This window comes from Cyrtonyx montezumae, unplaced genomic scaffold, assembly GCF_038088225.1.
Source record: "Cyrtonyx montezumae isolate F1298 unplaced genomic scaffold, pur_monq_1.0 scaffold_8, whole genome shotgun sequence".
NCBI lineage: Eukaryota > Metazoa > Chordata > Aves > Galliformes > Odontophoridae > Cyrtonyx > Cyrtonyx montezumae.
Window position 1 is genome coordinate 60,132,589 of NW_027072089.1, and position 24,304 is coordinate 60,156,892.

The following is a 24,304-nucleotide window of genomic DNA, read 5'->3' on the forward strand; positions in this document are numbered from 1 at the left end:
ACTTGAGAGACTTGTGAAGGAAGGCAAGAGAAAAATTAATTCTTTTCAGATTGCTTCAGAATTTTGGCACACTTAGAAATAACCTCTTAAAGTGATCACAGTGATATTTACATGATAATTATATGCAAGCACAATTAAACCTCTATATTAAACAATTAAATAATGCTTTTCTTGCTATGGTAAATTACTCCTGAGTCCCCATATTAGTATTCTGTAGTTCTAATCGGTGCCATAAATAATTTTCAGTTTTACATATTCTGCTCTGAAGCGGTTATTAAGAGCTCTCAGGAAGAGTTAAAACAGCTAATGAAAATAATTAGCAGGGAAAAAAAAGGATGGTTCATCCCACATGGAAAGATAACCCAAAGCGCACGCTACAAACACTGCTTTAATTGCATCATTGTTTTCCAAGGCGTGTGTGGTTCTTGTCTGTAATCCCTTCTGTGCACAGAGTGATTACCCGCAAGTAACATCACATGGCACTTCCCAAACACAGAAAGCTTTCTGGGATCAGACCCACAGCCCAGTTTTCTTTGGTTCTCTTTAGCATGGAGGAAGGAGCCACTCCTTCCCTACTCACCCCAGGGCTCAGCACTGCCCACCCAAGGTTGGAAGGAGAACTTGGTCTTACGAACTCACTCGGCACCTTCTTAAGGTTTTCAGTGTCTGCTGGAATGGCTAAGCTTTTCAGCACTGAAAATGAAGCTGATGCTATTCTCCTACCAAAAAATAATCCTCTCCACGTTTGTAATTAGAGTACAGAATAATTGCCTTCTCAAGACCACAGCTTTGCCAGCTAAACTATGACAATACTTGCATAGAATATGGTTGAAAATGTGTTTATAAGCATATATATTCAAAAGACCCACAGATAACTAGACTTAGTTTGATTAAAGATGCTTTTTATTGTCTTGACCATATATTTATGCATTAAAGTGACGTTCTGACCAGTGCAGGTCAGTGCCAGATAAATATTTCACATGCCAACGTATGCACTGAAGTCATTGTTCACAGTAATAACCTCTCCTTTTAATAAACCATCTCCTTTACGCTGAAATGCCTAAAGGTTTTCTAATGTATATCAGTCTTTTGAACATCACATAATCAATTTAATGCAAGAAAGGGAAAAGAAATGTACCTGCACAGATCCCCACATGTTCAGATAAACCTTGCTTCTATAAGGTTAGCATAAAACTGCACCAAAACTAGATGAGATCAGACAGTTTCAGTCAAAATCTGATTTCTGTCCATGTATTTACTGCATTGTGAATTCTACTCTCTTTTGTTGCTGTTGTTGTTTTATTTTGTTTTGCTTTTTTTGTTTGGTTTTGTTTTGTTTGTTCTAGTTTGTTTGTTTTATGTATGTGTGTGGAATGATTCCAGTTATACAGATTATCTTGGAGTTTTCCCAATGAAGCTAGTGATTGCCTAGGACTTTCATAGCATGCATGAGCTATAAGACAAGGAATAGTATAATATTCTTTCATTAGCTGTGATTTAATAATCTCAACAGTAAAATAAAGGCCAAAAGAAAAAGAAAAAGATCAAGCTGGTGTTCTTTCCTATCTGATCTCTTAGAAAGTAGGTCTTCAAAGAACAGCCACTGTGCTGCAGAAATTGACACTAGCAATTAAATGATATTCCCTTTCTGAATGGAAGTACACGGTGCTATCACCAGTGCTGTTTGTCTAATGACATGGAAAATTAAGGTTTTTAACCACTTGCTATCATTTAGTGAAGGCCTTTTCAGAACAGAGGTGGCATGGATCAAGCTATGAAAATGGGAAAGAATGACAAAGCATGTCAGGGTAGACAAGACCAACACCAATTCTACTGCGGGAAAAAAAAAAAGAAAAAAAAGAAGATAAAAGCACTTTTTAATAGTTTAAGCATTACAAATGGTTGAAATCTTTGCATTATGGGTCATCAAAAAAGGGATGGGGAAAAAAAAACCTGTAACAACACTGTGAGCAACATCAGGCAAAACCTACATATGGCCCTTGAGTCCTGAACCCTGGACTCTGAACTTCTGAGTGCTCCCCAGAAGGTTTTGCTCAGGTTGCAGGCACCTTCTGGGGTTTCCTGGTGGCCTGTGCTCCCTCAGTGGACATAGCCTGTGGGTCATCATGGCTGACTTGCATGTTCATCCACTGGGAGCTCTTTCCTTCCTGCCTAGACACGCAGAAAGCCACCCTGCATTCTGATGTGTGGGTCAAAGAGGCAATGGGTGGCAATTCTGAGGTGTGAAGGTCAGCACGAGCAAACTGGAAAAGACAATGTCTGCTTTTTTCTTCCTCCAACCAACTCTGTCGTAGTAAAAATGTCTGTCTCGCACAACTGAGGTTGCTGTACTGTGTAAGATACATTTATGCACTGGTAAGTGCATGAGATGCATTTATACAGCTGGTAAGTGTTAACAGGAGAAAAGATTTTTTGAACGATGCCTTCTGTCCTTGAACAGAAGAGAAGAAGCAGTGAGGGAGGCAGCATCCAGCAGCCTCCCCGCCACCTCTACATGGATGTCCCAGGGGAGGCAGTGCACACAGGGCAGCCCTAGCCCCATGGCATCTCCCAGACCTGCACAAGGCCAGGCACCTCCAGGGCTGCTGCCCAGTTGATTGAACGACAGCTTGCAGTGTGATAGGCTTTCTGTTTGTGTGTACAGATGGGTAGAAGGAGCACGTTCTCTCTCTCCGTGTGGTTTCCCTGCTTTGGAAGCTGCAAGGGCAACCCGAGGAGGAAGAAAGGGGAAAGAGAAGTGGATTTCCCACTCTGAACGTTCATCAGATGTACCCTGTCATCGCACTACAAGGTGCAGCATGTGTCGAACATTATGAGCACGGGCCCATGCAAATGACATGGGCATGAAAGAGCCCTGGCAAGAATAAATCTGTCGATGTACAGATGTTCCCCATTAACGTTATTGTTCAGCTTTGGTGGTTACGGTGAGAAGACAGCGGCTAAAACTCCTCAGACACCCCACCTCTCGCAGCTTTTCTCCCCACACCTCTTTGTCTTCTCTTAATTGGGTGCGATAGAATATTCTCCTTCTCTCTGTCTTTTTGAGACTTCCACCAGCCTTATGCCTTTAAACACAAATGATATCGATCCCTCCTCCCCCTTCTGCCGATCCCGATTTGTCCCTATGATCCCTACGATTCTGTACGATTTTTTCTGCTCGGCACGAACAATTAAGGCGAGAAAGTAGCGGCCGCTCCGCCGAACTTCGCGCAGTTGGGACAAGAGCCGCTGGGCGCTCAGAACTTCTGCGGGTCGGACACGCGGACGAGAGGGAGGGGCGGGGGTGGCTGAGCGGGAGCGAGCGCTCCGGCCCTGGAGCTATCGCCCCCCCGGAGGCAGCCCCGGGGCGGGAGGGGACGGCCCCGGGGCTGCGGGGAGCTGCGGGGCGCTGCGGGCGGGGGGAGCGCAGCCCCGGCGGAGCCCGGCGCGAGGGCTCCGAGTGGAAGTGAGGGCAGGGGGTGGGCAGGTGCGGGCACAGCCCGGCTGGCGCCTGCGTCCGAGCCCACCTCCGCCGACGGGAGGGAAACAAAGGCGGCGGGCGAGGCAGAGTTGCCCGTAAGTTGCGCGCCTCGCAGCCCCGACTCGCGGAGATAAATGGCGGCGCGGGGGGAGCGCACTTAATCAGCGCTCCGGCTGCCTTCCGGCGGGTGCACCCCGCGGATCATTAGGTTAAATGGAGGACACTCGTGTCCTTCCCGAATCAATGCAATTATTGTCGGCGACAAGGACAACGATTGGAGTGGCAGCGCTAATTTTACCAACCTGCTATTAATTATGGTGTCCCCCACGCCCCAGCCGGCGTTTATAACGCGAGGAGGCGAGAGGCTCCGGCTGCCGCCGTTTTAAAAGGAAAAGTTGGGAGCCGAGCGCCTGGAAAGTGTTAATCGGCAGCGGAGCAGCAGAGCCGCGCTGGGACGTCACTAGGACAGGGGTGAGGGACGTGGCGGCTGCGCCGGGGGAGCGGAGGCACTGCGCGCTGCCGTCAGGTGCCGCACGCTGAGAAATGCGCGCGGCCGCTCCGCGCAGCGATCCGCGCAGAGAGCGGGAGGAGAGGAGCGCTGCCATGGCACTGCGAGGTGCTAGCCGGAGCCGGGAGTGATCGCAGGTAAAACGTTCTCTCCTTGTTTTGGTGGTGATGCTGTTGTGTGTGTATGTGTGTGCGTGTGTATGTGCGCGGCAGCAGGGAGGAGGGGGCGGCGGGGTTATTTTCCCCCTTCGGAGCTGCAGCGGCAGCGAGGCTGGGAACGAAGTGCTGGAGGGAAGGGGAACTCCGTGTGATGGATCACTTGGCTCTGTGAGGTCTTTGCCTGGGAAAGAAGGCAAATGTAATCTAACGTACGTGTTATTTCTTGGGAACGGGGGTGCGCCTATGACACTCCGCGAGAGCTAAGGTAAGGCACCGACTCAAACTTTCCGGCTTTAAAGACAAACTTTAAAAGGAGTAGGATGTGACTTATGTGAGCAGGAAAGTTGTACGTCCGCGCAGGAGTGAGCGGGGCTGCGCGCTGCCCCGCAGCACAGAGCGATTGCGAGCGGGGTCCGAGCGGAGCCTCCTCGGACGGCCCCTGCCCGTCCCGCGCCCTCGGAGCTCTGTACGGAGGAACGCAGCAGCGCCCGGGGCGCGGCTTTTGCTTTTCTTCCCGAAAAGTTTGGGGTGAGCCGTGGGTGCGGGCTGGCCGCAGCCCTTCCGAGCTGGAAGTTGCTGGATGCGAAGAGCAGAGTGAGGCCTTAATGGAAATGGTTCGCCAGGTGATTGAAGCTACCGAATGAAAGCGCTGCGAGAGTTATTTTACGCGTAGTTATAATTGTGTAAATGAATTAGCGGCACACGCTTAGGCAACTGCTGTTCGTCATCGCGGCTCCCGATACCTCTCGCACGGGGCCGTTCAGGTGGGCACCGGCAGCCCCGGCCCCGGCCCCGAGCACCCCGCGGTGCAGCTTTGCCGAGGGCTCCGGGTCAGCGATGTGTGAATCACTGCGGCTTTTAGCAGCCGGTGTCGGAGCTGCTTGAAATCCCGAACGGGAAAACAAAGCAAAGTCGGCTGAAAGAGCTTTGCCGAAGTCTCTTTCTTTTAGACCGTGAGCGAATTCCGTCGGGGAGGTGTTTGCAGGAGTGGCAGAAACCCTCGGAACGAGGAGGCGATGGGAGAGCAGACAGCGGAGCGGTGGCTGCGGAGCAGCCTCACTGCGTGTCCCTGCGGACGTCCATCACTGCTCTCCCCCGCTACCTGCCCCGGCCTGCTCCGCTGCCGCAGCTCTTCCACCTCGTTCCGCGTTTGTACGATGAAACTCACATGAGCACCGGCTCCGGGTTCCCGGGGTGGCAGCGCAGAGCCTGGAAGGCTCATTCAGTTCGGTTCCCAAATCGCCGTTCTTCCTCTTGCAGGAGGGAAAGCCTCCAGCCTGCACACTGTTCGCGGTGGGTTCACTCTCCGAAACTTTGCGCTGTGTCCTGAACTCCCGTGCACGGGAAAGGGGCTCTGACAGGGAACCACATGCACTGCGCAGCACAGACGTGCATTTTCCAAATGTTTATGGAGAGAGCCCACCGCATTCAGTGTCTTTCCCTGGGGTGGAACAGCGCTGTGCTGTTTATGCTCACCCACCACAGAGGTTATTTGAAATCATTGTGGAGCTCTGGCACCAAAAATTCCCGATGAAATATAAACTGCGTTTTCCATCGACAAAAGTCCATTATTTGTAGGCTGAGAGTGAAGCAAGAGGTGAGCCGTAGGAAGATGCAATGTTTGCTTTCAATGCTTAATTACGAAGGGTTTTTGGCGGTGAAGGTTTGGTTTTCGGTTTTGGTTTTGGGTTTTTAATGAGCGCTCTCTAGGGAATACAGCCTGGAAGTGGCCCTGCAGCCCGGCTGCGCTGACAAATGACAAATAATCACCGTGATTAATACGGGAAAGTTGGGTGCAAAATGGGCACTGAGTATTCGCGTGGTGCGGGGCACTGAGAGACAACCGCGATATATAAATAGACGAGGGCTATAAATATTGAATTTCACCTTGTGTTTTAAAGTTTAATAGACTCATCTACATATCAAACCTGTAGTGTTGTGCGGGCCGCTGCGGAGTTGACATCTGCGGTAGTTTTTTTTTTTTTTTTTTAAAAAAAAGAGGGAGGGGGGAGGAAGAAGACAATAAACCAACCAACAACAGGACATCTCCCAAACTTCCAGAACTGCGAGCACTTCTGCAGGCTGTTCCCCGGCTCCCAGCTAATTATAGTGCCGCGATCTTACCCTGAGCCACTCTTGAGATAAGTGCAACTGTTCTCTTCCCCAGCACCGCGGGGTCCTACTGCAGGGTTGAAGCGAAGAGCCCCGGCGCCATCTGCGCGGGGGACACCGAGCGGTGCTGAGCGCTGCGGGCAGAGCGCTGTGCGGACACGCTGAGTTCGGCCGGAGCGATGCGCGCCGAATGGACGGGGTCTGCTTGTAAATAGTGACTGCAAGTGTCATTAGGTCCTGGGGCCGCGCGAGGAATAAAGGAGTGATTCTGTCACAGAACCCCAATGGCTAAGTTATAGCTGTTCCCAGGGAGAAAGAGAAATTGGCAGCTCAGGTGAGGAAAGGATCGGCGTTTTCTCCCCGTTCCCCAAAATCAATACGGAATTCAGAGCCGATTATGAATGCCATTTGGTCCCGCTCTCTACTCGTCTCTCTCGAGCTGTCAGGGCAATTTGCATGTGCTGCATCTGCCTTTATTTGCAAACACGCCAAAGCGCCATAAAGCACCGCGCGTTGTAGTCTAACTCCGTGCGAGAAGTACTATTTTCATCTGTAAATTAAAGCAATTACGCAGCAGATATTATATTATGTGTACTGTGGTCTCCAGATAGTCATCAATCACCCTCAATCGAGCTGTCAGTGTGGGCAGATTCGTTTCTGGGAGGCAGTCTTCCAGCTGGGGAGAAGAAGAGAACATCATCATTAATTAGAGTGTGACCCTGGGGCTATTCACATGTCTGAACCCGGGAATCTCTCTGAGCAAGTCTGCACACCGCACTGCAGCGCTCAGCTCTCCGACAGCCGCCGCTCGGCCCGGCCCGGCCCGGCCCTGCAGCTACAGCTGGGAGCCGCCGTCGGGGCCGCTCCGCGGGGCGGCAGCACGGAGCCGGCCCGGGGGCTCCGGGGCTGCACGGCTGGCGGAGCGAGGGGCTCCGGGCCTCGGCTGTTCCCCTCGCTCGGGAGAGAGGTGTTTGCTCTGCAGTGGGGGAACAGCGCTTGGCCCCTGGTGCTGCACCCCTCTCCCTGCACCCCTGCTTTGTTTCCCCCCCTTCCCCCAACCCCTTTCGGCGAATGCTTTTCCGACGGCTTCAGAGGGGTTCTCAAGAATTCCCGCCCTTCAGTCGCTGCCCGGAACGCGCTGGCGGATTACTGGTTTTCTACCTGTAATCACACGTCGGGATGAGGGGCTGGAAAAAGAACGCAGGGCCGTATGTCACGGGCTTTATTGGCAGCGTTAGCGCTAATTTTAACTGTTGATTAAATCTTAAATGAAGACTCAGTCGTGTGTCCCTTCATATGTCTTGTTTGTAATTGAGACTAATTATTACTGTGGGGTGGGAAGAAGCAGCTGCTCATTAATTAATTTCTAATTAAAAGTGCATCCCAGCCCTTCGGTGACGAAGGAGGGTGGGGGCCAACCTTAGCTGATACAACATTTATCCTTCCGATCAAATCCATTCATTTCCCTCCCCGAAATGCACCGACGCGTCGCCGTCAAAGCTGCCCCAGCTTCGGCTCCCGGCACTGAGTGCCACACTTCGGGGCCGGTTGATGTGAATGGGGTTTAAGTGACGTCAGAGGCTCGGCTCTTTCGCAGCAGCGCGCTGCTGACGTGGTGTGTTTGCTCTGCTCATCCCTCCCAGTCCCCCCCTCCCAATTGTCCCCCCCCCCTTTCTTTTCCCGTGGGTGCAAAATGTGTATCTCTGCCGCTTGCCAGCCCCGGAGCCCCCACGTAACAACTCTTCGTGCAGTAGATGCGGAGGGGAACATACTACAGTTTTTATATATCCTCTTTTATTTCTTATTTTTCACTTCGGTATAAAGAAAAGTTGAAATTTTCGTGTAAATAAATAAACTGTGGTTTTCTGCTTCGTCCTCTTAAGCATCTAGGGAGCTGCGGTTCCCAATCAATCGGTACAATAGAGCAGAGCACGGCTGCCCTAGCGTGCAGATCAGACGTCTCGCCTTGTTTCTAGATCACCGGGAGCCTCTGGACCATGTCCTACCCGCAGTTCGGCTACCCCTACTCCTCCGGGCCCCAGGTAAGGCTTCTGCCTCCTAGCGCTCCATTGAGCTCCGCTTATTATCGATCGCTTCCTCTCGGGGCCAGGAGCCGCAGTCAGCGATCCCTCCTAGCACAGGGGAGCGTGAAACCTGAGGTTTGCTCCCAGTGCCTGCCAGACTCTTTAACTTACGTTAAAACAGGGTTTAGGGGCACTGGGGTAATGGTGATGCTTGGGTAGAGATACAGAGCAGAGGGCGGGGAGAAGAGAGTGGGAGAGCCCCCCACCCGCTCTTTTCTCCCTCCCACCTCCCCTCAACTTCCCCCCCACCCCCCCTCCCCTCCCGGAGCGCTTTTTCCATTCCCCCGGGAATTTACCAATTAAACGCGAACGCAGTAAAGGCCGAGGTACGGGAACATAATGGGATACCCGAACCCAGCAGGTTAATGACAGATGCGTGCGTGGCCGCTGCAAATCTGCAGTCCAAATAAATATGCATGAGTGATCTGGGAGGTGGGGGGGGTGAAGCTGGCAGAACGCAGATGGGCAGCACTGTGCTGCAGGGGGAGAAAGCGGTGTAAAGCCACTGTTGGCTGAGCGCACCGCAAAGTTGGGCAAAGGAGCGGTGCGTTATGGAGGTTCCACGCACACGGTCACGGGGCGTCTGTTCATTGTTGCTGATGTATCACTATATAGATACGCTCTATACAGATACGCGTTAAACTTCGCAGAACGTTCTCAAGCAAAACGGTGGGGAGTAAGGGGGGAAACACCCCAACGCTGTGACCTCAAAAACCCCAGAGCTTACACCCCCAAAGCTTATACCTTAGACCCCAAAGCCGAGCAGCGGGAGCTGACACCCCCCCGGCCCGCTGTCCCCGCAGTTCCTGATGAGCACCAACTCCCTGACGCCCTGCTGCGAGTCCGGCGGCCGCACGCTGCCCGAGTCGGGCCCGGCCGCCCCCGCGCAGACGCCGGTCTATTGTCCCGTCTACGAGAGCCGCCTGCTCGCCACCGCCCGCCACGAGCTCAACTCCGCCGCAGCCCTGGGGGTCTACGGCGGCCCCTACGGCGGCCCTCAGGGCTACGGGAACTACGTGACCTACGGCACCGAGGCGCCCGCCTTCTACTCGCTGGTAAGCGGGGCGGGGGGCAGGCAGCGCACGGCCGCCGCTCCCTCCTCGGCCCTGCCCGAGAGCGGGGGGCTGAGGGCGGCGGGGCGTCTCTTGCAGAACACTTTGGAGGCGAAGGACGGCGGCGGCTCTGCGCATGCGGGCATCTCCCCGGCGGCTGCCTATTACCCCTACGAGCACAGCCTCAGCCAGTACCAGTACGACAGGTAAGCGGCCCACCCCCACTCCCTCCGGGGTTTTGTGCCCCGCCACGGGCCCCCGGTGTGCTCTCTGCCGAGCGTCGGCGGCCGTCTGTCCGTCCCAGCGCTTCCAGAGCCGCAGCCTTCGGGGCCCATCGGGCGGTGGTGACCTTTCCTGGAGGGTGTGCGTTAAATATTGAACCGCGATGTCTCCTGCGTCAGGGTTTTTACAGTTATCGGGAACAAAAGGATGGTGGCGGTTAGGGTGGTGTGGGGGGGTTGCTAATAAAAGGAGTAAAGGGAAATAAATAGATTTCCATTCCCAGTTACGCCCTGGGGTCACCCAGACGTGTGCTGACTTCATGGCCATTACAGGCGGGCGTTGCTCCCACCTTCCCCATAAGCACCGCAGGCACTTCACTGGCTCCATCCTCGCCTTTACTCGGCCGCTGGGACAGAGCCGTCCACACCGGGTGCCCCCTCCTCGTCCACCCCGTCTGTCGGGCCGGGCCCAGGGACCCTACGTGTCGCTGTGCCCGCAGGTACGGGGCGATGGACGGCGGCACGCGGCGGAAGAATGCCACTCGGGAGACCACCAGCACGCTGAAGGCCTGGCTGCAGGAGCACCGCAAGAACCCCTACCCCACCAAGGGGGAGAAGATCATGCTGGCCATCATCACCAAGATGACCCTCACCCAGGTCTCCACCTGGTTCGCCAACGCCCGCCGCCGCCTCAAGAAGGAGAACAAGATGACGTGGCCCCCTCGGAACAAGTGCTCGGACGAGAAGCGGCCATACGAGGAAGAGGAGGAAGAGGAGGAGGAATGCTCGCAGGAAGACGCCATGAAGAGCGAGAAGGCCGAGGGTACCCTGCTAGGAGCGGGCACTTAGCAGCTCGGCCGCGGGGGCTCGGCCGCCGGCTTTCCCCTAGGGGGCCGCGCCCCCGCGGCCTCGGGCCTCGCTGTCGGGGCGCCCGGGGGCAGCGCGACCGCCCGTGACCGTGTGTCTTGTTTTTGCCGTCCCCTCCCCCGCCCCCACCCGCAGAGCCCACGGGCAAGGAGGAGAAGGAGCTGGAGCTCAGCGACCTGGAGGATTTGGACGCCGCCGAGTCGGAGAGCTCCGAGTGCGAGATGAGGCGGTCCTTCCCGCACCCGCATCCTCACCCGCAGCCGCTGCCGAGCGGCGGCCCCCCACCCCGCGCCGCCGAGCCCCCCGCCTCAGCCGCCGAGGAGGAGGAGGAGGCGGCAGAGCGGGCCCGCGGCTGCCTGAAGCCGGCGGCGGAGGAGTGCGAGGCGGCCCTGCTCGGAGCTCGGCCGCGCGGCTGCGAGGCCAAGCTGTGCTTCCCGCAGGGCCAGCCGCTGCTGGAGACCAAGCCCCGCATCTGGTCCCTGGCGCACACCGCCACCTCCCTCAACCAGGCCGAGTACCCCTCCTGCATGCTGAAGAGGCCGGGAGGCCCGGCTGCCGCCGCCGTCTCCGCCCCGGTCAGTGTCATGGACCGGCACCAGGATTCGCCAGTCACTAACCTCAGGAACTGGGTGGACGGGGTATTTCACGACCCGCTGTTCAGGCACAGTACTTTGAACCAAGCCTTGAGCAACACCACGGTGTCCTGGGCCACCACCAAAGGAGCCATTCTGGAAACGGGCGCCTTGGGACGCTCGGTGGGCAATGGTGCCAACGTGCTCAAGGGGCAGCTGGCCAACCTGGCCCATCAGGACTCAAGCAAGGAGTTTCTCGCCTTTCCCAAAGCAGGGAGCAAAATGTTTTGCTCCTAACGGCCCCCTGAGGGGCAAAGAACTTCCCCGCGCTGGAAGAGTCATGTACACTGAAAAGAAACTCACGAGAGTTGAAATATAAAACTTTTTCCTTTATTATTATTTTTTTTTAACAACCAAAACAAGGATTTAACGTTCAGTTTGCTCAGCTCAACGGACAGACACTGCTGTTCTGAAGAATTAATTTCTCATGGCTGCGACTTTAAGGGATCAGTGTTGTGAGAGTTATTTAATTCCATGTCCCAAAGCACGTACTATAGCATAGACCTACTTACAAAGTTTACATCTGAAAGTTTACAGACGAGAAATTTTAATTCAGATTTAATTTAAGGCATGCCGACATTAGTTATAAAGACTTTTTGAGAGTTTTTTCCTCCTGATTTCCTTGTTAGCATATAATTCACAAACAGCACTTCCACTAGGTTTACACCTACTGCACAAATTTATCTTGGAAAAAAAAAAAAAAAGAAATATGTTAAAGGGTATGTTCACTCCAATAAATTGTCTGTTTCAGAGGTACCACGCGTGCTGGCATATTTGCATTGCGCAAACATATTTCAGGTTTTCAAATTCCCCGCTCGCTCAGAGAACTGTCAGGACGCTGCCCTCATTGCCCGGTGCTGGAGCCCCTCTCCGCCCTGCCCAGGAGGAGCGGGGCGTTCCGTGCGGTGAGGCTGACGGTGGTCACACGGGGCCAGTACCTGAAAAACGTCGCCGGCGCAGTCGCAGGGGCGAAAGGCGCCGCCTGGGCCGCCGGTGTCTCGGGGCTGGCGGCCGGGGCGCCGCAGTCCGAGCCCATCGCCCGCTCCAGCTGCGGGCGGGGGTTCTCCCGAAACGGCCCGGCTCTGCCGGGGTGTCTCCTCCTCCTCCACTGTGCACAGAGCGATTGATTCACGTGGAAAATTTGATCTTTTAAACAACCGTTTTAACTTTCCAGCTCTTCTGCCAGTATGGAGAATCGCTGATCCTCCATGAATATTTCAGCACTTCAGGACAGATGCTTTACCGTTTTGACATTAAATAGAGTGCAGCCAACAAAAAGAGAGAGAGGGAAAGCGCTCTCGACGTGTGATTCAGGAGCACTTGCAGCCAATTTACCATTTAGATAACAGCCGTTTAAAAGATTTCCCTTACTCTTCCCCGAAATTGGAGCATACTTTTCCCGATCCTCGTACCGGGAGAGAGGGAGAACTGCCGGAACAGAAGCTACCAGCCAGCAGTCCCCGACTTGCTCACACCGGGGCCCATACCCCCCGGCAGCCGCGCTCGGCGCTACGGGGTATAAGTGAAAGCACCCGAAGGACCGAGATGACACCGAACAAGATGAAGAGCCCTTATGTCCTCACCCACACCCTCCCGCCCGAAATAAATAGCTAAATGAGAATGTAGCCAGGGGGATACACACATAAGTATTAAAGGCGACGATAAAGGCGGTCGAGGCAGCACCCAGCCGAAATAGAACATCCTTCAGCCCGCAAAGTTTCTAGCGAGACCTGTTAGTGCAAGGACTGAATAAAGGAATCCGGGTGCGGAGATCAGATCAAGCCCTTCCCCTCTCTGCGAGCAGCCGTAATTGGATTGTATCCAGTCATATTCCCTGTCATTGTATTGACTTTCGCTCTCTTGGATGATATTATCGAGATCACTGAACCCCTCTGCTGATCTGGCTGTCAAAAGGCTCAGACAGGAGCCCCCGGCCTGGAAAACGTGCATCAGCCAAGATAATTTGAAGTGAAATTTTCATTTTGACAGTAAACCCCTCAATTTCTAAAGGCTCTGCACCCGGAGAGCTCGGTGGCAGGGGGAGGCTTTACAGAAAGCCACGTCTTAAACTGAAAAGGGCAAAAGAACTCGAATTAGTTGTAATAGATAAAAGGGCAAAAATAAAGAGTCAAGGGTACTTGACAGTAATAGCGAAAGTGGAGTCTCCGGGGAGCCGCGATCTCAGCTCAAGGCTGGGCCGGCAGGAATTTTAATGCAGCCGGGGCGGCCGGCGAGAGCTTTGCCTCTGAAGCCCTTTAGACAAAGCAAATTATTTTCAGCCCAACTAAGGAGGTGGGGATGGAGAGAAGGGAGGAAGGGCGAGCGGTCAGGCTGCCCTCGAGCCATTGGTGGCGGCCGGCGGGACGGGGGGAAAGGCTGTGTGCCGCGGAGAGGGGATATTTCAGCCAAGAAAAGCAGGGAGGTTTGCGTGCATGCAGGTACCGGACGGGGTGGCACCGGCTTTCCGGGAGGGTTTCAGTAAGACCCGAAGAGCTGCCGGGGGTGTTGGGTGCTGAGCACTTCGCACCGGGCCGCCGCTGGGCGGGTCGTCTCCTGTTGTAAATCGCAGCGCGGTTTGGTCAGGCTGTGATCTGAGAGGCAGTTCCTCCTTTAAAATGAAGGTGATAAAAGACAAAACCATGGGGAACGCACGGGCACGCTGAAGTATCTGAAGCCGAGAGAAAATCGGAGCAGATCCTTATCTCCTCATTTCCTTATCTTTGTCGTTACAGAACAAGTTTGAGTAAGTTTACGCTTGTTTTATAACATGACCAGATCCCTCTGAACAACGGGACCGGACGCCTATTGAATCTTTTTGGTGGGTGTGTGCGTGGGTGCGTGCACTCACCCGACACCAAAACGTTACCTGTGTGAGAGGAGACTGCAGGAATGGTAGGGAAGGGAAAGCAGTTTCTCACTTCGGTACACGAAGCTTAGCTTATCTATACAGATAATCGCCAAATACAATGATCTTTCAAAAGGTTTTTAGAAGTCTCGACAAAAGAGTGCGAGAAATTAATTTTGCCATTTGACTCAATAGCACAAGTCAAAGATCAGGGCTTTAGACGAGGGCTGAAAGGGAAAAACACGCAGCTCATGTGGTGGTACAAAGCAGGAATAAAAAGGCAGGCTGAGTGAGAGGGAGAAGAGAAAAAAAAATCATAGAGAAACGGCTTGAAACTGAGAGACTCTAAATCATTCAGCCATGGCAAATTCAAACACACAAAGGAGGGGATGCTAAATTAACAGTGCTTTTTACATAGAGCCCAAATAAAACTGTAATCAGCGACGCGTTACTTTTCATTAAGCGAGTTTGACAGCAGCATATTCAGCCTCGACAAGGGAACAGGAGCGAAGAAATATACGGCTCTCCCAGCCCGAGTCATAAGATAATTCCTTAAGCTCCATTAACAACTCTTAGCCGCAGGAAATGGGCTCCCTGAAAACATCTCCAAATCTAAAAGCTTTATCGACCTCTCAAACCTCTGCTGATGGTTCTATTTTTTTTTTTTTAAACTTAGAGGCGAGACGTCCAGCAAGGTAATAGACTTTGACACAACACCTTCTTAACTAGAGTGAGAGAGGCAGAGAAAACGAGACCTTAAATGATATTTAAAAGGCAGCCAATTAAGATTTAAAATGATTGTCTCCTGAGATTATGCATGCGATTTATGTCATCTACTTTTTTTCCCCAGGCGTGCATGCAAAATTGCAATGGGGCATGCTGCCCTTTCCTTAAATAATAATAATAATAATAACAACAACAACAAAGGAATAGCAATTAACAATCTGAAACTATGTCATATAATTGTAAGTGTTAATTTAGGAAAAGGCTGGCATTTAGGTAATCTGATTATAGATCACCTTGCAATGGCCAGCTTGTTTATAGATGCCTAATTAAAAGACAACTAAAGCAATATGTCCTTTCTCTGTTAATGTTTAGGAGCATTACTATTTTTATCCTGAATTCATTTTGCACTATTAAAACAGTGTAATCAATTCATAATCACAGAACCCAGTGTAACAGATCCTTCCCATCAGCCACACAAAGAGAAGTGTCCAAGAAGACTTTGCCTTGGTAAGAGCTCATACAAAATGTATTTCAAATAGTTCGGAAGGAAACCCTGACTTACTACAGTCTTTCTGATATACTTTTACCTTTTCCATTTAAATCTGACCTTCAAATAATATGTGTGAGAAAGTGTATCCAGTTAAATGCCAAGAAAAGAGGTAATGCTCATGCTGTACCGTTTCATGCAGAAAAACTGGAAAATGCAAGAAAGTATTATAAGCCATAGATTTTGTAAGGGATCAGAAACTGTTTCTGTGAGATTGATTTATAGCTGAATGGGGCAAAAAAGTATCATTCAAATACAACTCAGTTTTGGCCATTGTGCTTAGGCCTTCCCTTCTGTCTAGAGTTAAAATTGGTTCTAGTGAGCTTGAATCTGGGCCTTCTGTCTCTTGAGATTTGTGTGTGTGCCTGTGCATATGAAAAAGTCAAGAGTGAAGGAATCTTAATGACAAAATTACATATTTTAATTTCCTTTATAAAAAGTGTAATACTTGTGCTTCATCTTCAGGGGAAAGCCGGCTTTCATGGACTAGGTATTGACAAAAACAGATCCTAGAACTGTGACATGGTATCAATTCCTTCTGTGTGTGAGGATGTTTTAACCCATATTTAATGTCAAATAGGCTGTGAAATGCTTCAGACTTGTGAAGAGAGTTCCCGTCATACTCCTTGTCAAGTTGCATCACTGCAGAAAATAATTCCAGACTTGTGGTTCTCCAAGAAGCAGTTTTAATATATACACACACTGCGTAGGTCAGAGAGTGTTTTAATACCCAGGAAGTCAGCCTCCTGTACTGTGGACTACTGAGCAAAGTCTTCACTTGATGGAGAACCTGAAGAAACATTCACCATACACTGAAAAAGCGGGAAAAGAGGAAACACATGGGAATATTTCAAAAGCAGAAGATGAAAATTGGTTCCTTGTGTCCCCCTATTGTCTCCTACCCCATTGAGAAATGGACATGGAGGAAAGAAGGAAGCCTCTATGCATCCTAGAGAGAGTGTGCATGTGATAGCAAGGCCCACTAGTATTCTTTCCACAGTGTGGAACCGAGACTGGGCATAAGAACTGCATCTGGCCTACTTCAAAGGCTCAGGAGTTATTTTCTGTCTGTTCCAGTTTAAGGAGAGCATGAAAAAGGAAGGAATATCTTGAAGGAAATCATTCTCTTAACGTTCTCTTTCCCCCCCCCCTAACATAAATAAGTGAAAAATATGTTTTTTTATTGATTGATCTGGACACAAAATGAGAGTGTTAAAATCCTTTCTCTTCTCAGTCTTACCTTTAAGTCCTTTCTCCATATAAGCATGTGATTGTTTATATTTTGAACTGGAGATATTTTAGTTGCAGTTGGCATTTTGTCACTTGTTTCCATGGGATAATAATCAGGTCTTTTCTCAAAGAACACCTCAGAATTCCTTTCTGAAATACTGCCAAAGATGACAATGGTGATCTAACGGATCTGAGAAAACACTTACCTACAGCATTGTTTCTTTGATTCATACCATGTCTATGAAATGCTAAAAGCCAAAAAATAGTTTAAAATTATTTCCTATATGTATTCAATTGTGAAACAGCATTAATACAGGTGAACACAAAACACTTTCTAGAAAATAAAGCTGAATAATCAAATCATTGCTCAAGTTCTGTTCTTATGGCTTCAGATCTGGTATGTCAAAACAGGTGGGTCTTTTCAAGCTTTGTCTCGTGTCATGGAATTTCCTGACACTGAAATTCAGGGACCTGTAATATTCTGCCAAGTTATTCAGAGTAAGTTCCAGACTATGTAAAACCTCAGTCTGAAGGTGCTCAACTAATTAACGAAGTTGATTGTATTACTGCTTTCACTAGTGAAAAACACATGAAAAATGAAAAAAGAGAGGGACTCTTGGGAGTCCCTTGTTAGTAGGATTCTTTTTCTTTCCCGGAAATAGGAAAGATGTCCAAGCAGGCCATTGCATGGGATATACAAGATATGGTGTAATGTTTTTCCTTCTGTATTGGTTAGGTCACAGCACACAAACAAGAATACAGTATGTGACAGTGATGTGACAGTGATAAGCCAGCTATGATGACATTAGTCGTTGGCAGTAATTTGAACACAACATTTTAATTCTGAGGTTTCATGCCTTTGGTTTCCTTTATTCTGAACAAACCATCATCTTCTTACTGACCTTGTGTGACCTTATCAGACAGAAGGAAAGATCCCTGTGCATCAAGTTGACTGGAATAAAACCCCTTGCATGTAAACCCAGGGCTCTGAAGAAATCACAGAGCACTTGAAGGAATCTCCTGCCGTGTAACTATTTTCAGTTAAGTATTTTAGACCCACAAATGGAGTGCCTCACTGACATAGACTGGTTCAAGTTATGTTACTTCTGAAATAGGTGAAATCAACTAATGTAGATATAAGGAGCTGGATTCCCAAAATTACTGCTGGGTTTACTTTCACACATTTCTGCTAAGTCTTTCTTCTCTTGTGCTAGCACAAGAGTGACAAACATCAAATGCTCTGCTACAAAGGAGAAATAGAGGGAAAAAGAAAGGAAGGGAGGAAGGAAGAGAGAGAGGAAGGGAGGGAGGAGGAGGAAGGGAAGGAAGAAGGAGGGGAGGGAGGAAGGGAGGGAGGAAGAAAGGAAGGGAAGGAGGAAGGAAACAGAAGCCAAATATTATATATTCTTAAAAAAGAAAAAGCAAATCTAGCTTCTGGAAGTGACTGATGTCTGGGAGAATAGGCTTGCATACATATAGTATGAGTAAGCAATGCAAACATGATAAACAAACAGTATTGTTCTTTTGGAACATGGTCATCAATGCTTCATACAAACATAAAATTCCTGCTTTTGTAAAGGATTTAATTATCTATACAGAGAATTCCCACGCTATCCTTGTCCAATTAATAACAACCAAATAACCTTGATGTGATATGTGCAAAGCAGTATCATACAATTATTTTACAGTCACCACTAACTCAAAACTGTCCAGTTTTTTTGTTTGTTCGTTTGTTTTTTAAATTCTAATATGCATCAGTGCGCCAATTGTATTACAATGCCCAGTTTTTAATGCAGGTAATATGTATTATAATATCAGTCCAGAAACTTGACTCACAATTAATGTGGAAATCAGTGCATTTACTTACTCTCCTTTCAGCTCAGCCTCCTACCAAGATAGTTTGGGCTTAATTTGAGCCAATTACTCTGATTTTCAGATTTGATCTGCAACATCCTAACCCTTCATAGTCAAATACTACCAAACTCTTCTGAAAACCCATTTTAGGCCTAGACTTCAAAGGCTGAAGAGACTTGGTACTCCTGATTGTGAGAGACTAATTGGAAAAGGGACAATCATAGTGTGGTCTGAAGTCTTCTTCTTGTTGCGTTGAAGACTCCTAGAGAAGGGATGTGGTCCACTCTTGAGCAGCTGTAAGTGATTAAGTCCTTTTGCCCTTGATCTCAGCAGCAGGGTAGATGGCACCAGAGAGAACTGGGATCATTTTCTTTTATGAGGCATCAGCCACCAGAGAGTGATAAGATGCAGTGTTCTGTTCACTAAGAGCATGTTCCCAAAATCACAAAAAACAGCTGAGCACAGGAAGACATTAGTCAGATCAGGAAATAAGAGCAGCTTTTTATTTCCCAGTGAATGGCTGCTGTCTCAGTCTATGTATATGGGAGACCAACAGAGGTACAGATGAAGAAGGATTGCTATAAAGACAGCTGTAGAGGTTCCTCTTGGGCATACCTCACATGAGCTGGTAAGTCCCACGGGTTGCTACTTTTTAGCAGCTGGGACTTTAGATGGACAGGAAAACAAGTTGGGAAGTATTGTTACAAGACCCTAATGAATGCCGTCACAGAGGTAGCTGACTGATAGAATAACTATGAATAAAACAATGTTGAGAAGAGGATGTGATAAAGCATTTTATTTTCGTTTTCATTTTCTTGCTTTTAACCACTATACATTCTTTGGGCATCAAGATGTAAGGAGACAGAGTTCTCAGCCTTCATTGTGACTTATCCTGATTAATGTATTGCCAGAAGGAAGTCATATATTAATTGTTTGCGATCTGGAAAAGGATAAGTTCCTGACTTTGCATATGTTACCAAACTCAGTTAGTTTATGTTGTTGTTAAAGGTAGGCTTTGGCATGGCTCTCACCAGTGAGATTTCCTGAAGCAAAGAAGGATGCATGGCCACGATTACTGCATTCACCTTCAAACAAACAAAAGATATCTCCTCCTTCAAAGCTTTGAAGAGTGACATAAAAATGGAATATTCTTGAGTCTAGCATCACCAAATCTTTCTTTGGAAACTGTAACCTACTATAGCAGTAATTTGAGAAACAGAATTGTTTAGTGACTGAACTCTGCCAGAGACAATATATGCTCTTAATCGGTAACAAATTTTCTAACAGCTTCAGCAATGACAGGCTTCCATGTTTTTGAGGGTTGAATTAAAGGCTAGGCAGTTCTCTGAGAAGTGGCCCATTTTACTGCCATCACTTTAAAGCTATACCTGCTGCACATTTTACTATCCGCTACTGCTATATTCTTATGTGATTAAGTAGGTCTTTCACACCTCCAGATATGGATCTTAACACTTAAATAAATTGTATTGTGGAAAACATTTGTTCAGGTTGGAGTGGGGCATCCCTTCCCCTTTTTATTCCTCTGTGAGGTCCTTTCAAGAATATGTCATCCGTCATATTAAAAAATAATAACGAAGTTTGGTCACAGCACTAAATTCACTCAGGTTTGTTTTTGTTCTTGTTGTTTTAAGTTTCTGATTAAAGCAATTGGCAATTATGCAAACTGTATCACAATTAAATTTGCTTAAAAATTCAAGAAGTTCAATATTTTGTTCCTCTTAAATGCTGATTTTCCCTCTGTGTTGCTTCTGGCCATTAGGCCTTGGTCTTGTTTCCTTTTGCAGAGGAAGAAGTGAAGATCACAGAAGTTGCCTTCTTTTAAACTATGGCAAATTTGTAAGCCAGTTTTCATCTTCAAGCTCTGGCACAAATTTTCCATTTGATTCCATAAATAACTTGATTTCGTTTCACAAAACATCAGCTCTTTTTAGCCTTTCTTCCTGCCTCAGCCTGCTTACTTTGAGAAAGTAAACCATGTCCCCATAATCAGCACCCATGCTTTTAAGAAACTCTGGGAACTGACAGAAGCACCGATCAAATGCATATCACAAAGCCTGAATAAGCATGTGGCAGGCGTGAGAGGCAGAGTTAGCATTCTGGGAAAGTTGTATGATTACTCACAGTACTTTCTAGAACCTGATCTAGTTTTAATAATGTCTATTTCTTACCTCAATTATTTATATTGATTAAATGAGGGACAACAAAACAAAACAAAAGAAAACAAAACAAAGCAAAAAGCCTTTAGCAGCATCTCAGTTATATAATGTACTTTCCTCTGTATATAAAAGTAAAAAGGTATCTACTGGATGTACTGAAGTTTCAGAATTTTTTTCTCATTCTTTTATATAAATGTATGAGCTTGTTTGCTAAGAGATACACATCATCAAAAACTATGTATCAACTATTTAAGCTGCACGTTTCAGCTGTGATAAAATTCAGCGCATGTCATTTATTTTTAATAAATCTAAGTGTGACGTAAGATAAAAACTATCTGTATACTTTAATACATATGGACAGACACATACATTTACAAAACTTGCCTAAGTAGTCTTCTCATCTTCTTTCGAAGTCCCGAAAGGATTCAAATGACATATGGCAAGAATTCTCTTAACGTTGTCGTATAAGGAAAACTCAGAAGAAGGAAATGCAGTTACTGACTGTAAGAACACAGATCCCCAGTGAGTCCATTGTAAATATACGGTTCATGCTAAAATGGGTTTTTATTTCTTCTAATCTTTTCTCTATTTTGCACAAGATGTGTGCTTTTCATATTAAAATAAATATGAAATATGTGCACAATGAGTTTTTGCATATTACTTTTGAAAACAGAATTACAGTGAAAAATAGAGTGAAAATTCCTACCTCCACACTTAGCACTGTGTATTAAAAAGTAATAATTACTTTTCTATCAGCAACTCCCAAAACTGTAACCGGGATACAAATTTAATTCAGTCACTGATTTGCTACCTAAGGCAAAGACACTAGCTCCTTCAGCTGAAAGTTGGAGTTCTAATATTTTAAAGCTGATGGTCCTGCTTCCTTTTTCTGTTTTCACTCAGGGTATAAAACAGTAAGAGAGCAAATGGGCTTTTATACTTCCACTTCTGGTAATTTTTAATTCTTTACTGCTCATATTCTGATTATTAGCATGATTTAGATATAGTGAAGTTTTTAATACCTCTAGGATAAAGTGTATTTACACTAAAGAAGCTTCACATATTTTAATTATAGTGTAATTAAGCAACCATTAAAAACTCATATTATTTTCACAGAAAAGCAATAATTATATTTTTTACAGTGGGTTTTTCCTAAAACCAGTAGTATTTATGGAATTGGGAATGCAACGCTGTTACCAAAATTCTTAATTTACTCTTCAGGTATTTTCATACTCTCAAGTGATTCCATTTGTCAGCAGTTTGATTTTCGAAACTGGGTATTCAGTAATTGCTCGTAGGTTTCCTAGTAGTTTTGCTGAGCCCCACATGAAGAAACCCCCATGATAGGGCTGTCATGTGTAATCACAATACTTTCTCAATTCTAGAGAACAGATCAACAAATTTATTTGAATCCATGCCCATAACTTCATAAGTGCAGCTTGATAAGCTGGAGTACAGCAGTTTGTGAACCCAAGGAACATGGGTATGCAAAGAAATTCAGACTTCATAGAGATTATCTAGATACTTACATATTGTTGACTTTCCATTACATATGTTGTTGGTATTTGACAGTTACACACTGTACATAATTAATCTAGCTCTTTTCCCCATAACATACATGACCTGATTGTAATTCTCACAAATTAGATCATTTTTCATAATTAGTCATCTTATCATTTATGTGAACAAATGTCAAACTATGGTTTGTCTCTGAATGCAGAGCTACATCTTCTGTTATGTATGGTTGACCACATAAATCAGCTTCACCCTACTGCCTTGTCTGGATACTCTTACCTTTATAAACATGAGCAAAGTCAAAAAACATTTCTAAAGCTTTGGAGTTTAAGAGACAGGAGAGAGCACTTTAATCAGGAAAAGGTAGCAGGTGCAGGAAATTTATGACAGCTTATATTTTTAATGTCATTATTTGCAAAAGGAAAGGTATTGTTTGATTATAATCATAAACAACAGATTAACAAACTGTTCAGTTTCTTCTCGACCCACTGAAGTCAATGAAAGTATCTGATTTTAAGCATTTTGAAAAACTCAGGCTGCTTTGCAGTTACTAAAATGATTATGTATCTCTAATCCAAATTATGTGGCTTATTGATTGAATTTACACTCTTATATTTAAAACTTCAGCTTTTTCATTGTGCAGCACAAATAATTTTTCCCTACACAATGAGAAGAGGAGTGGGAAACCCATCTGTCCATTAATAAAAAACCTAAGTGTATCATGTAATGTACTCCCTCTGTAGTCAGTGGAAATATGTCCTTTTTCTGGCAGTTCCTCTAGCCTATAGTATTCATGACAGGTTAGATGGATCCTAATCAGGATCTTGCTGCAAATTTAGGCAAGTAATAATCAGAGCTTTTCTTTTCACCAGATGTTTGCTGCTTGTTGACTGTTGGCTCTTGATTCATTCTATATTTCTCATGGTTTCAGACACAACAGAAGGCAGGTCTGATAGACTCTTTTCAGTAATGTCCTGAGGGAAGCTACAGGAGCTGATCTGCACAGAAGCATGGGACCCCAGCAAGACCTTGGCGCTGAAACTTTCTCAGAACTGAAGAACAGGCTTATGCTGTCACTCTCACAAACCAAGTCTCTTGACTACCTACAAAAAAGAGAGTTGCAACAGGTAATGTCTCCCTAGTTTGCTTGCTCAGGTTTCCTTCAAGTGTAGAATAAGGTACATAGAAGAGGAGATGAAGAGTGGCTGATATGGTACCTAGCCTGTGGGCTGGTATGCACCATCCATGTGTAACTCAGCGTGGATGGGATTTCTCCTCTGCAGTTTCAGCAGCACAGTCAGGCTTGCCTACCCCAAACTCAGAGCACTCAATGCTTCAGACAAAATGTTTGAGGACAAAACAATCACCACAGACTTTTCTCAGTCCATCACTGAACAACACTCTGTTTTGGTTTGTAAGATCTGGGAACAATATAAATCACCATAAGTAAACACGTGAGATAAATATCCCACTCACTCACTGGAATAAGGGAGACATGGTTAACACATATCTGTCCTGAATGGATCACTATCACTATCATACAAACTAACCGGCATACTGCTACCTCTTCCCATTTCCTATTAGCTCTGGTGGATGTCCAGACTGCATGTAACTGTCTTGGCTTTGATACAGAACAAAAAGCTTCAAAGCAGAGTGAATAATAATCTTTTCTTTTTCTTCCTCTTCTGCTGTACCTATAATCCTATTCTGTATGGCTTCCACTAGCCCCATGGATGTTCCCCCTTCTGCTCTTGGTCTCCTACAGTTAGTTCTGCATCCTCTTACACCTGAAGATACTCAAGCTTATTTTCAGATGTTATTTTCTATTTGATCAAAATTCCATCTCAGTCATAACAGTGACCATACCACGTAATTAGTATAGTCCTCTATCTGGTATTTTTACTCTGCAAACTAGAATGTCACAGGAATCCCAGAGTAGAAATGGTGACTAGAAGATCACTGCACGGATCGCCCTACAAATACGGATTGCTGTATAACACAGATTTGGAAAACTGGTAGAAACATAGGCTGTCTGAGAAATAAATGAGATCCTCGTGTGAATGCTTTGGGCCTGGTGCACCTGAACATCTTCTCTAACCACTTGTACAGCTCTGTTTAAAGTGCCATTATTCTGTATGACTGATGGTAGGAAAAGCTTATGTTCAGACATGGCCAAGAATTTTATTCAAAATAAGGAATGAGAAAATTACCATCCTTCTGATGCAACAGAAGGAGCAATCAAGCCTAAGCTAAGTAGGTAAGTTTCAATAAGACCTTATGGGGCTAAGGGTTAAG

The 24,304-nt window shown here is 47.1% G+C and overlaps 1 protein-coding gene across 2 annotated transcripts; it reads left to right on the forward strand.

Moving 5' to 3' along the window:
- Window positions 1-3,453: 3,453 nt before the first annotated feature.
- On the forward strand, window positions 3,454-11,926 carry IRX4 (iroquois homeobox 4). 2 transcript variants are annotated; one of them, XM_065752779.1, is made up of 6 exons: window positions 3,454-4,126; window positions 8,143-8,301; window positions 9,147-9,398; window positions 9,495-9,601; window positions 10,117-10,439; window positions 10,619-11,926. In XM_065752779.1, the coding sequence occupies exons 2-6, from the start codon at window positions 8,257-8,259 to the stop codon at window positions 11,350-11,352; spliced, it is 1,461 nt and encodes a 486-aa protein (XP_065608851.1). In that variant the 5' UTR covers window positions 3,454-4,126; window positions 8,143-8,256; the 3' UTR covers window positions 11,353-11,926. The 2 variants fall into 2 exon arrangements, with proteins under 2 accessions (XP_065608851.1, XP_065608852.1); XM_065752780.1 differs by having other exon boundaries at window positions 8,236-8,301.
- Window positions 11,927-24,304: the final 12,378 nt, after the last annotated feature.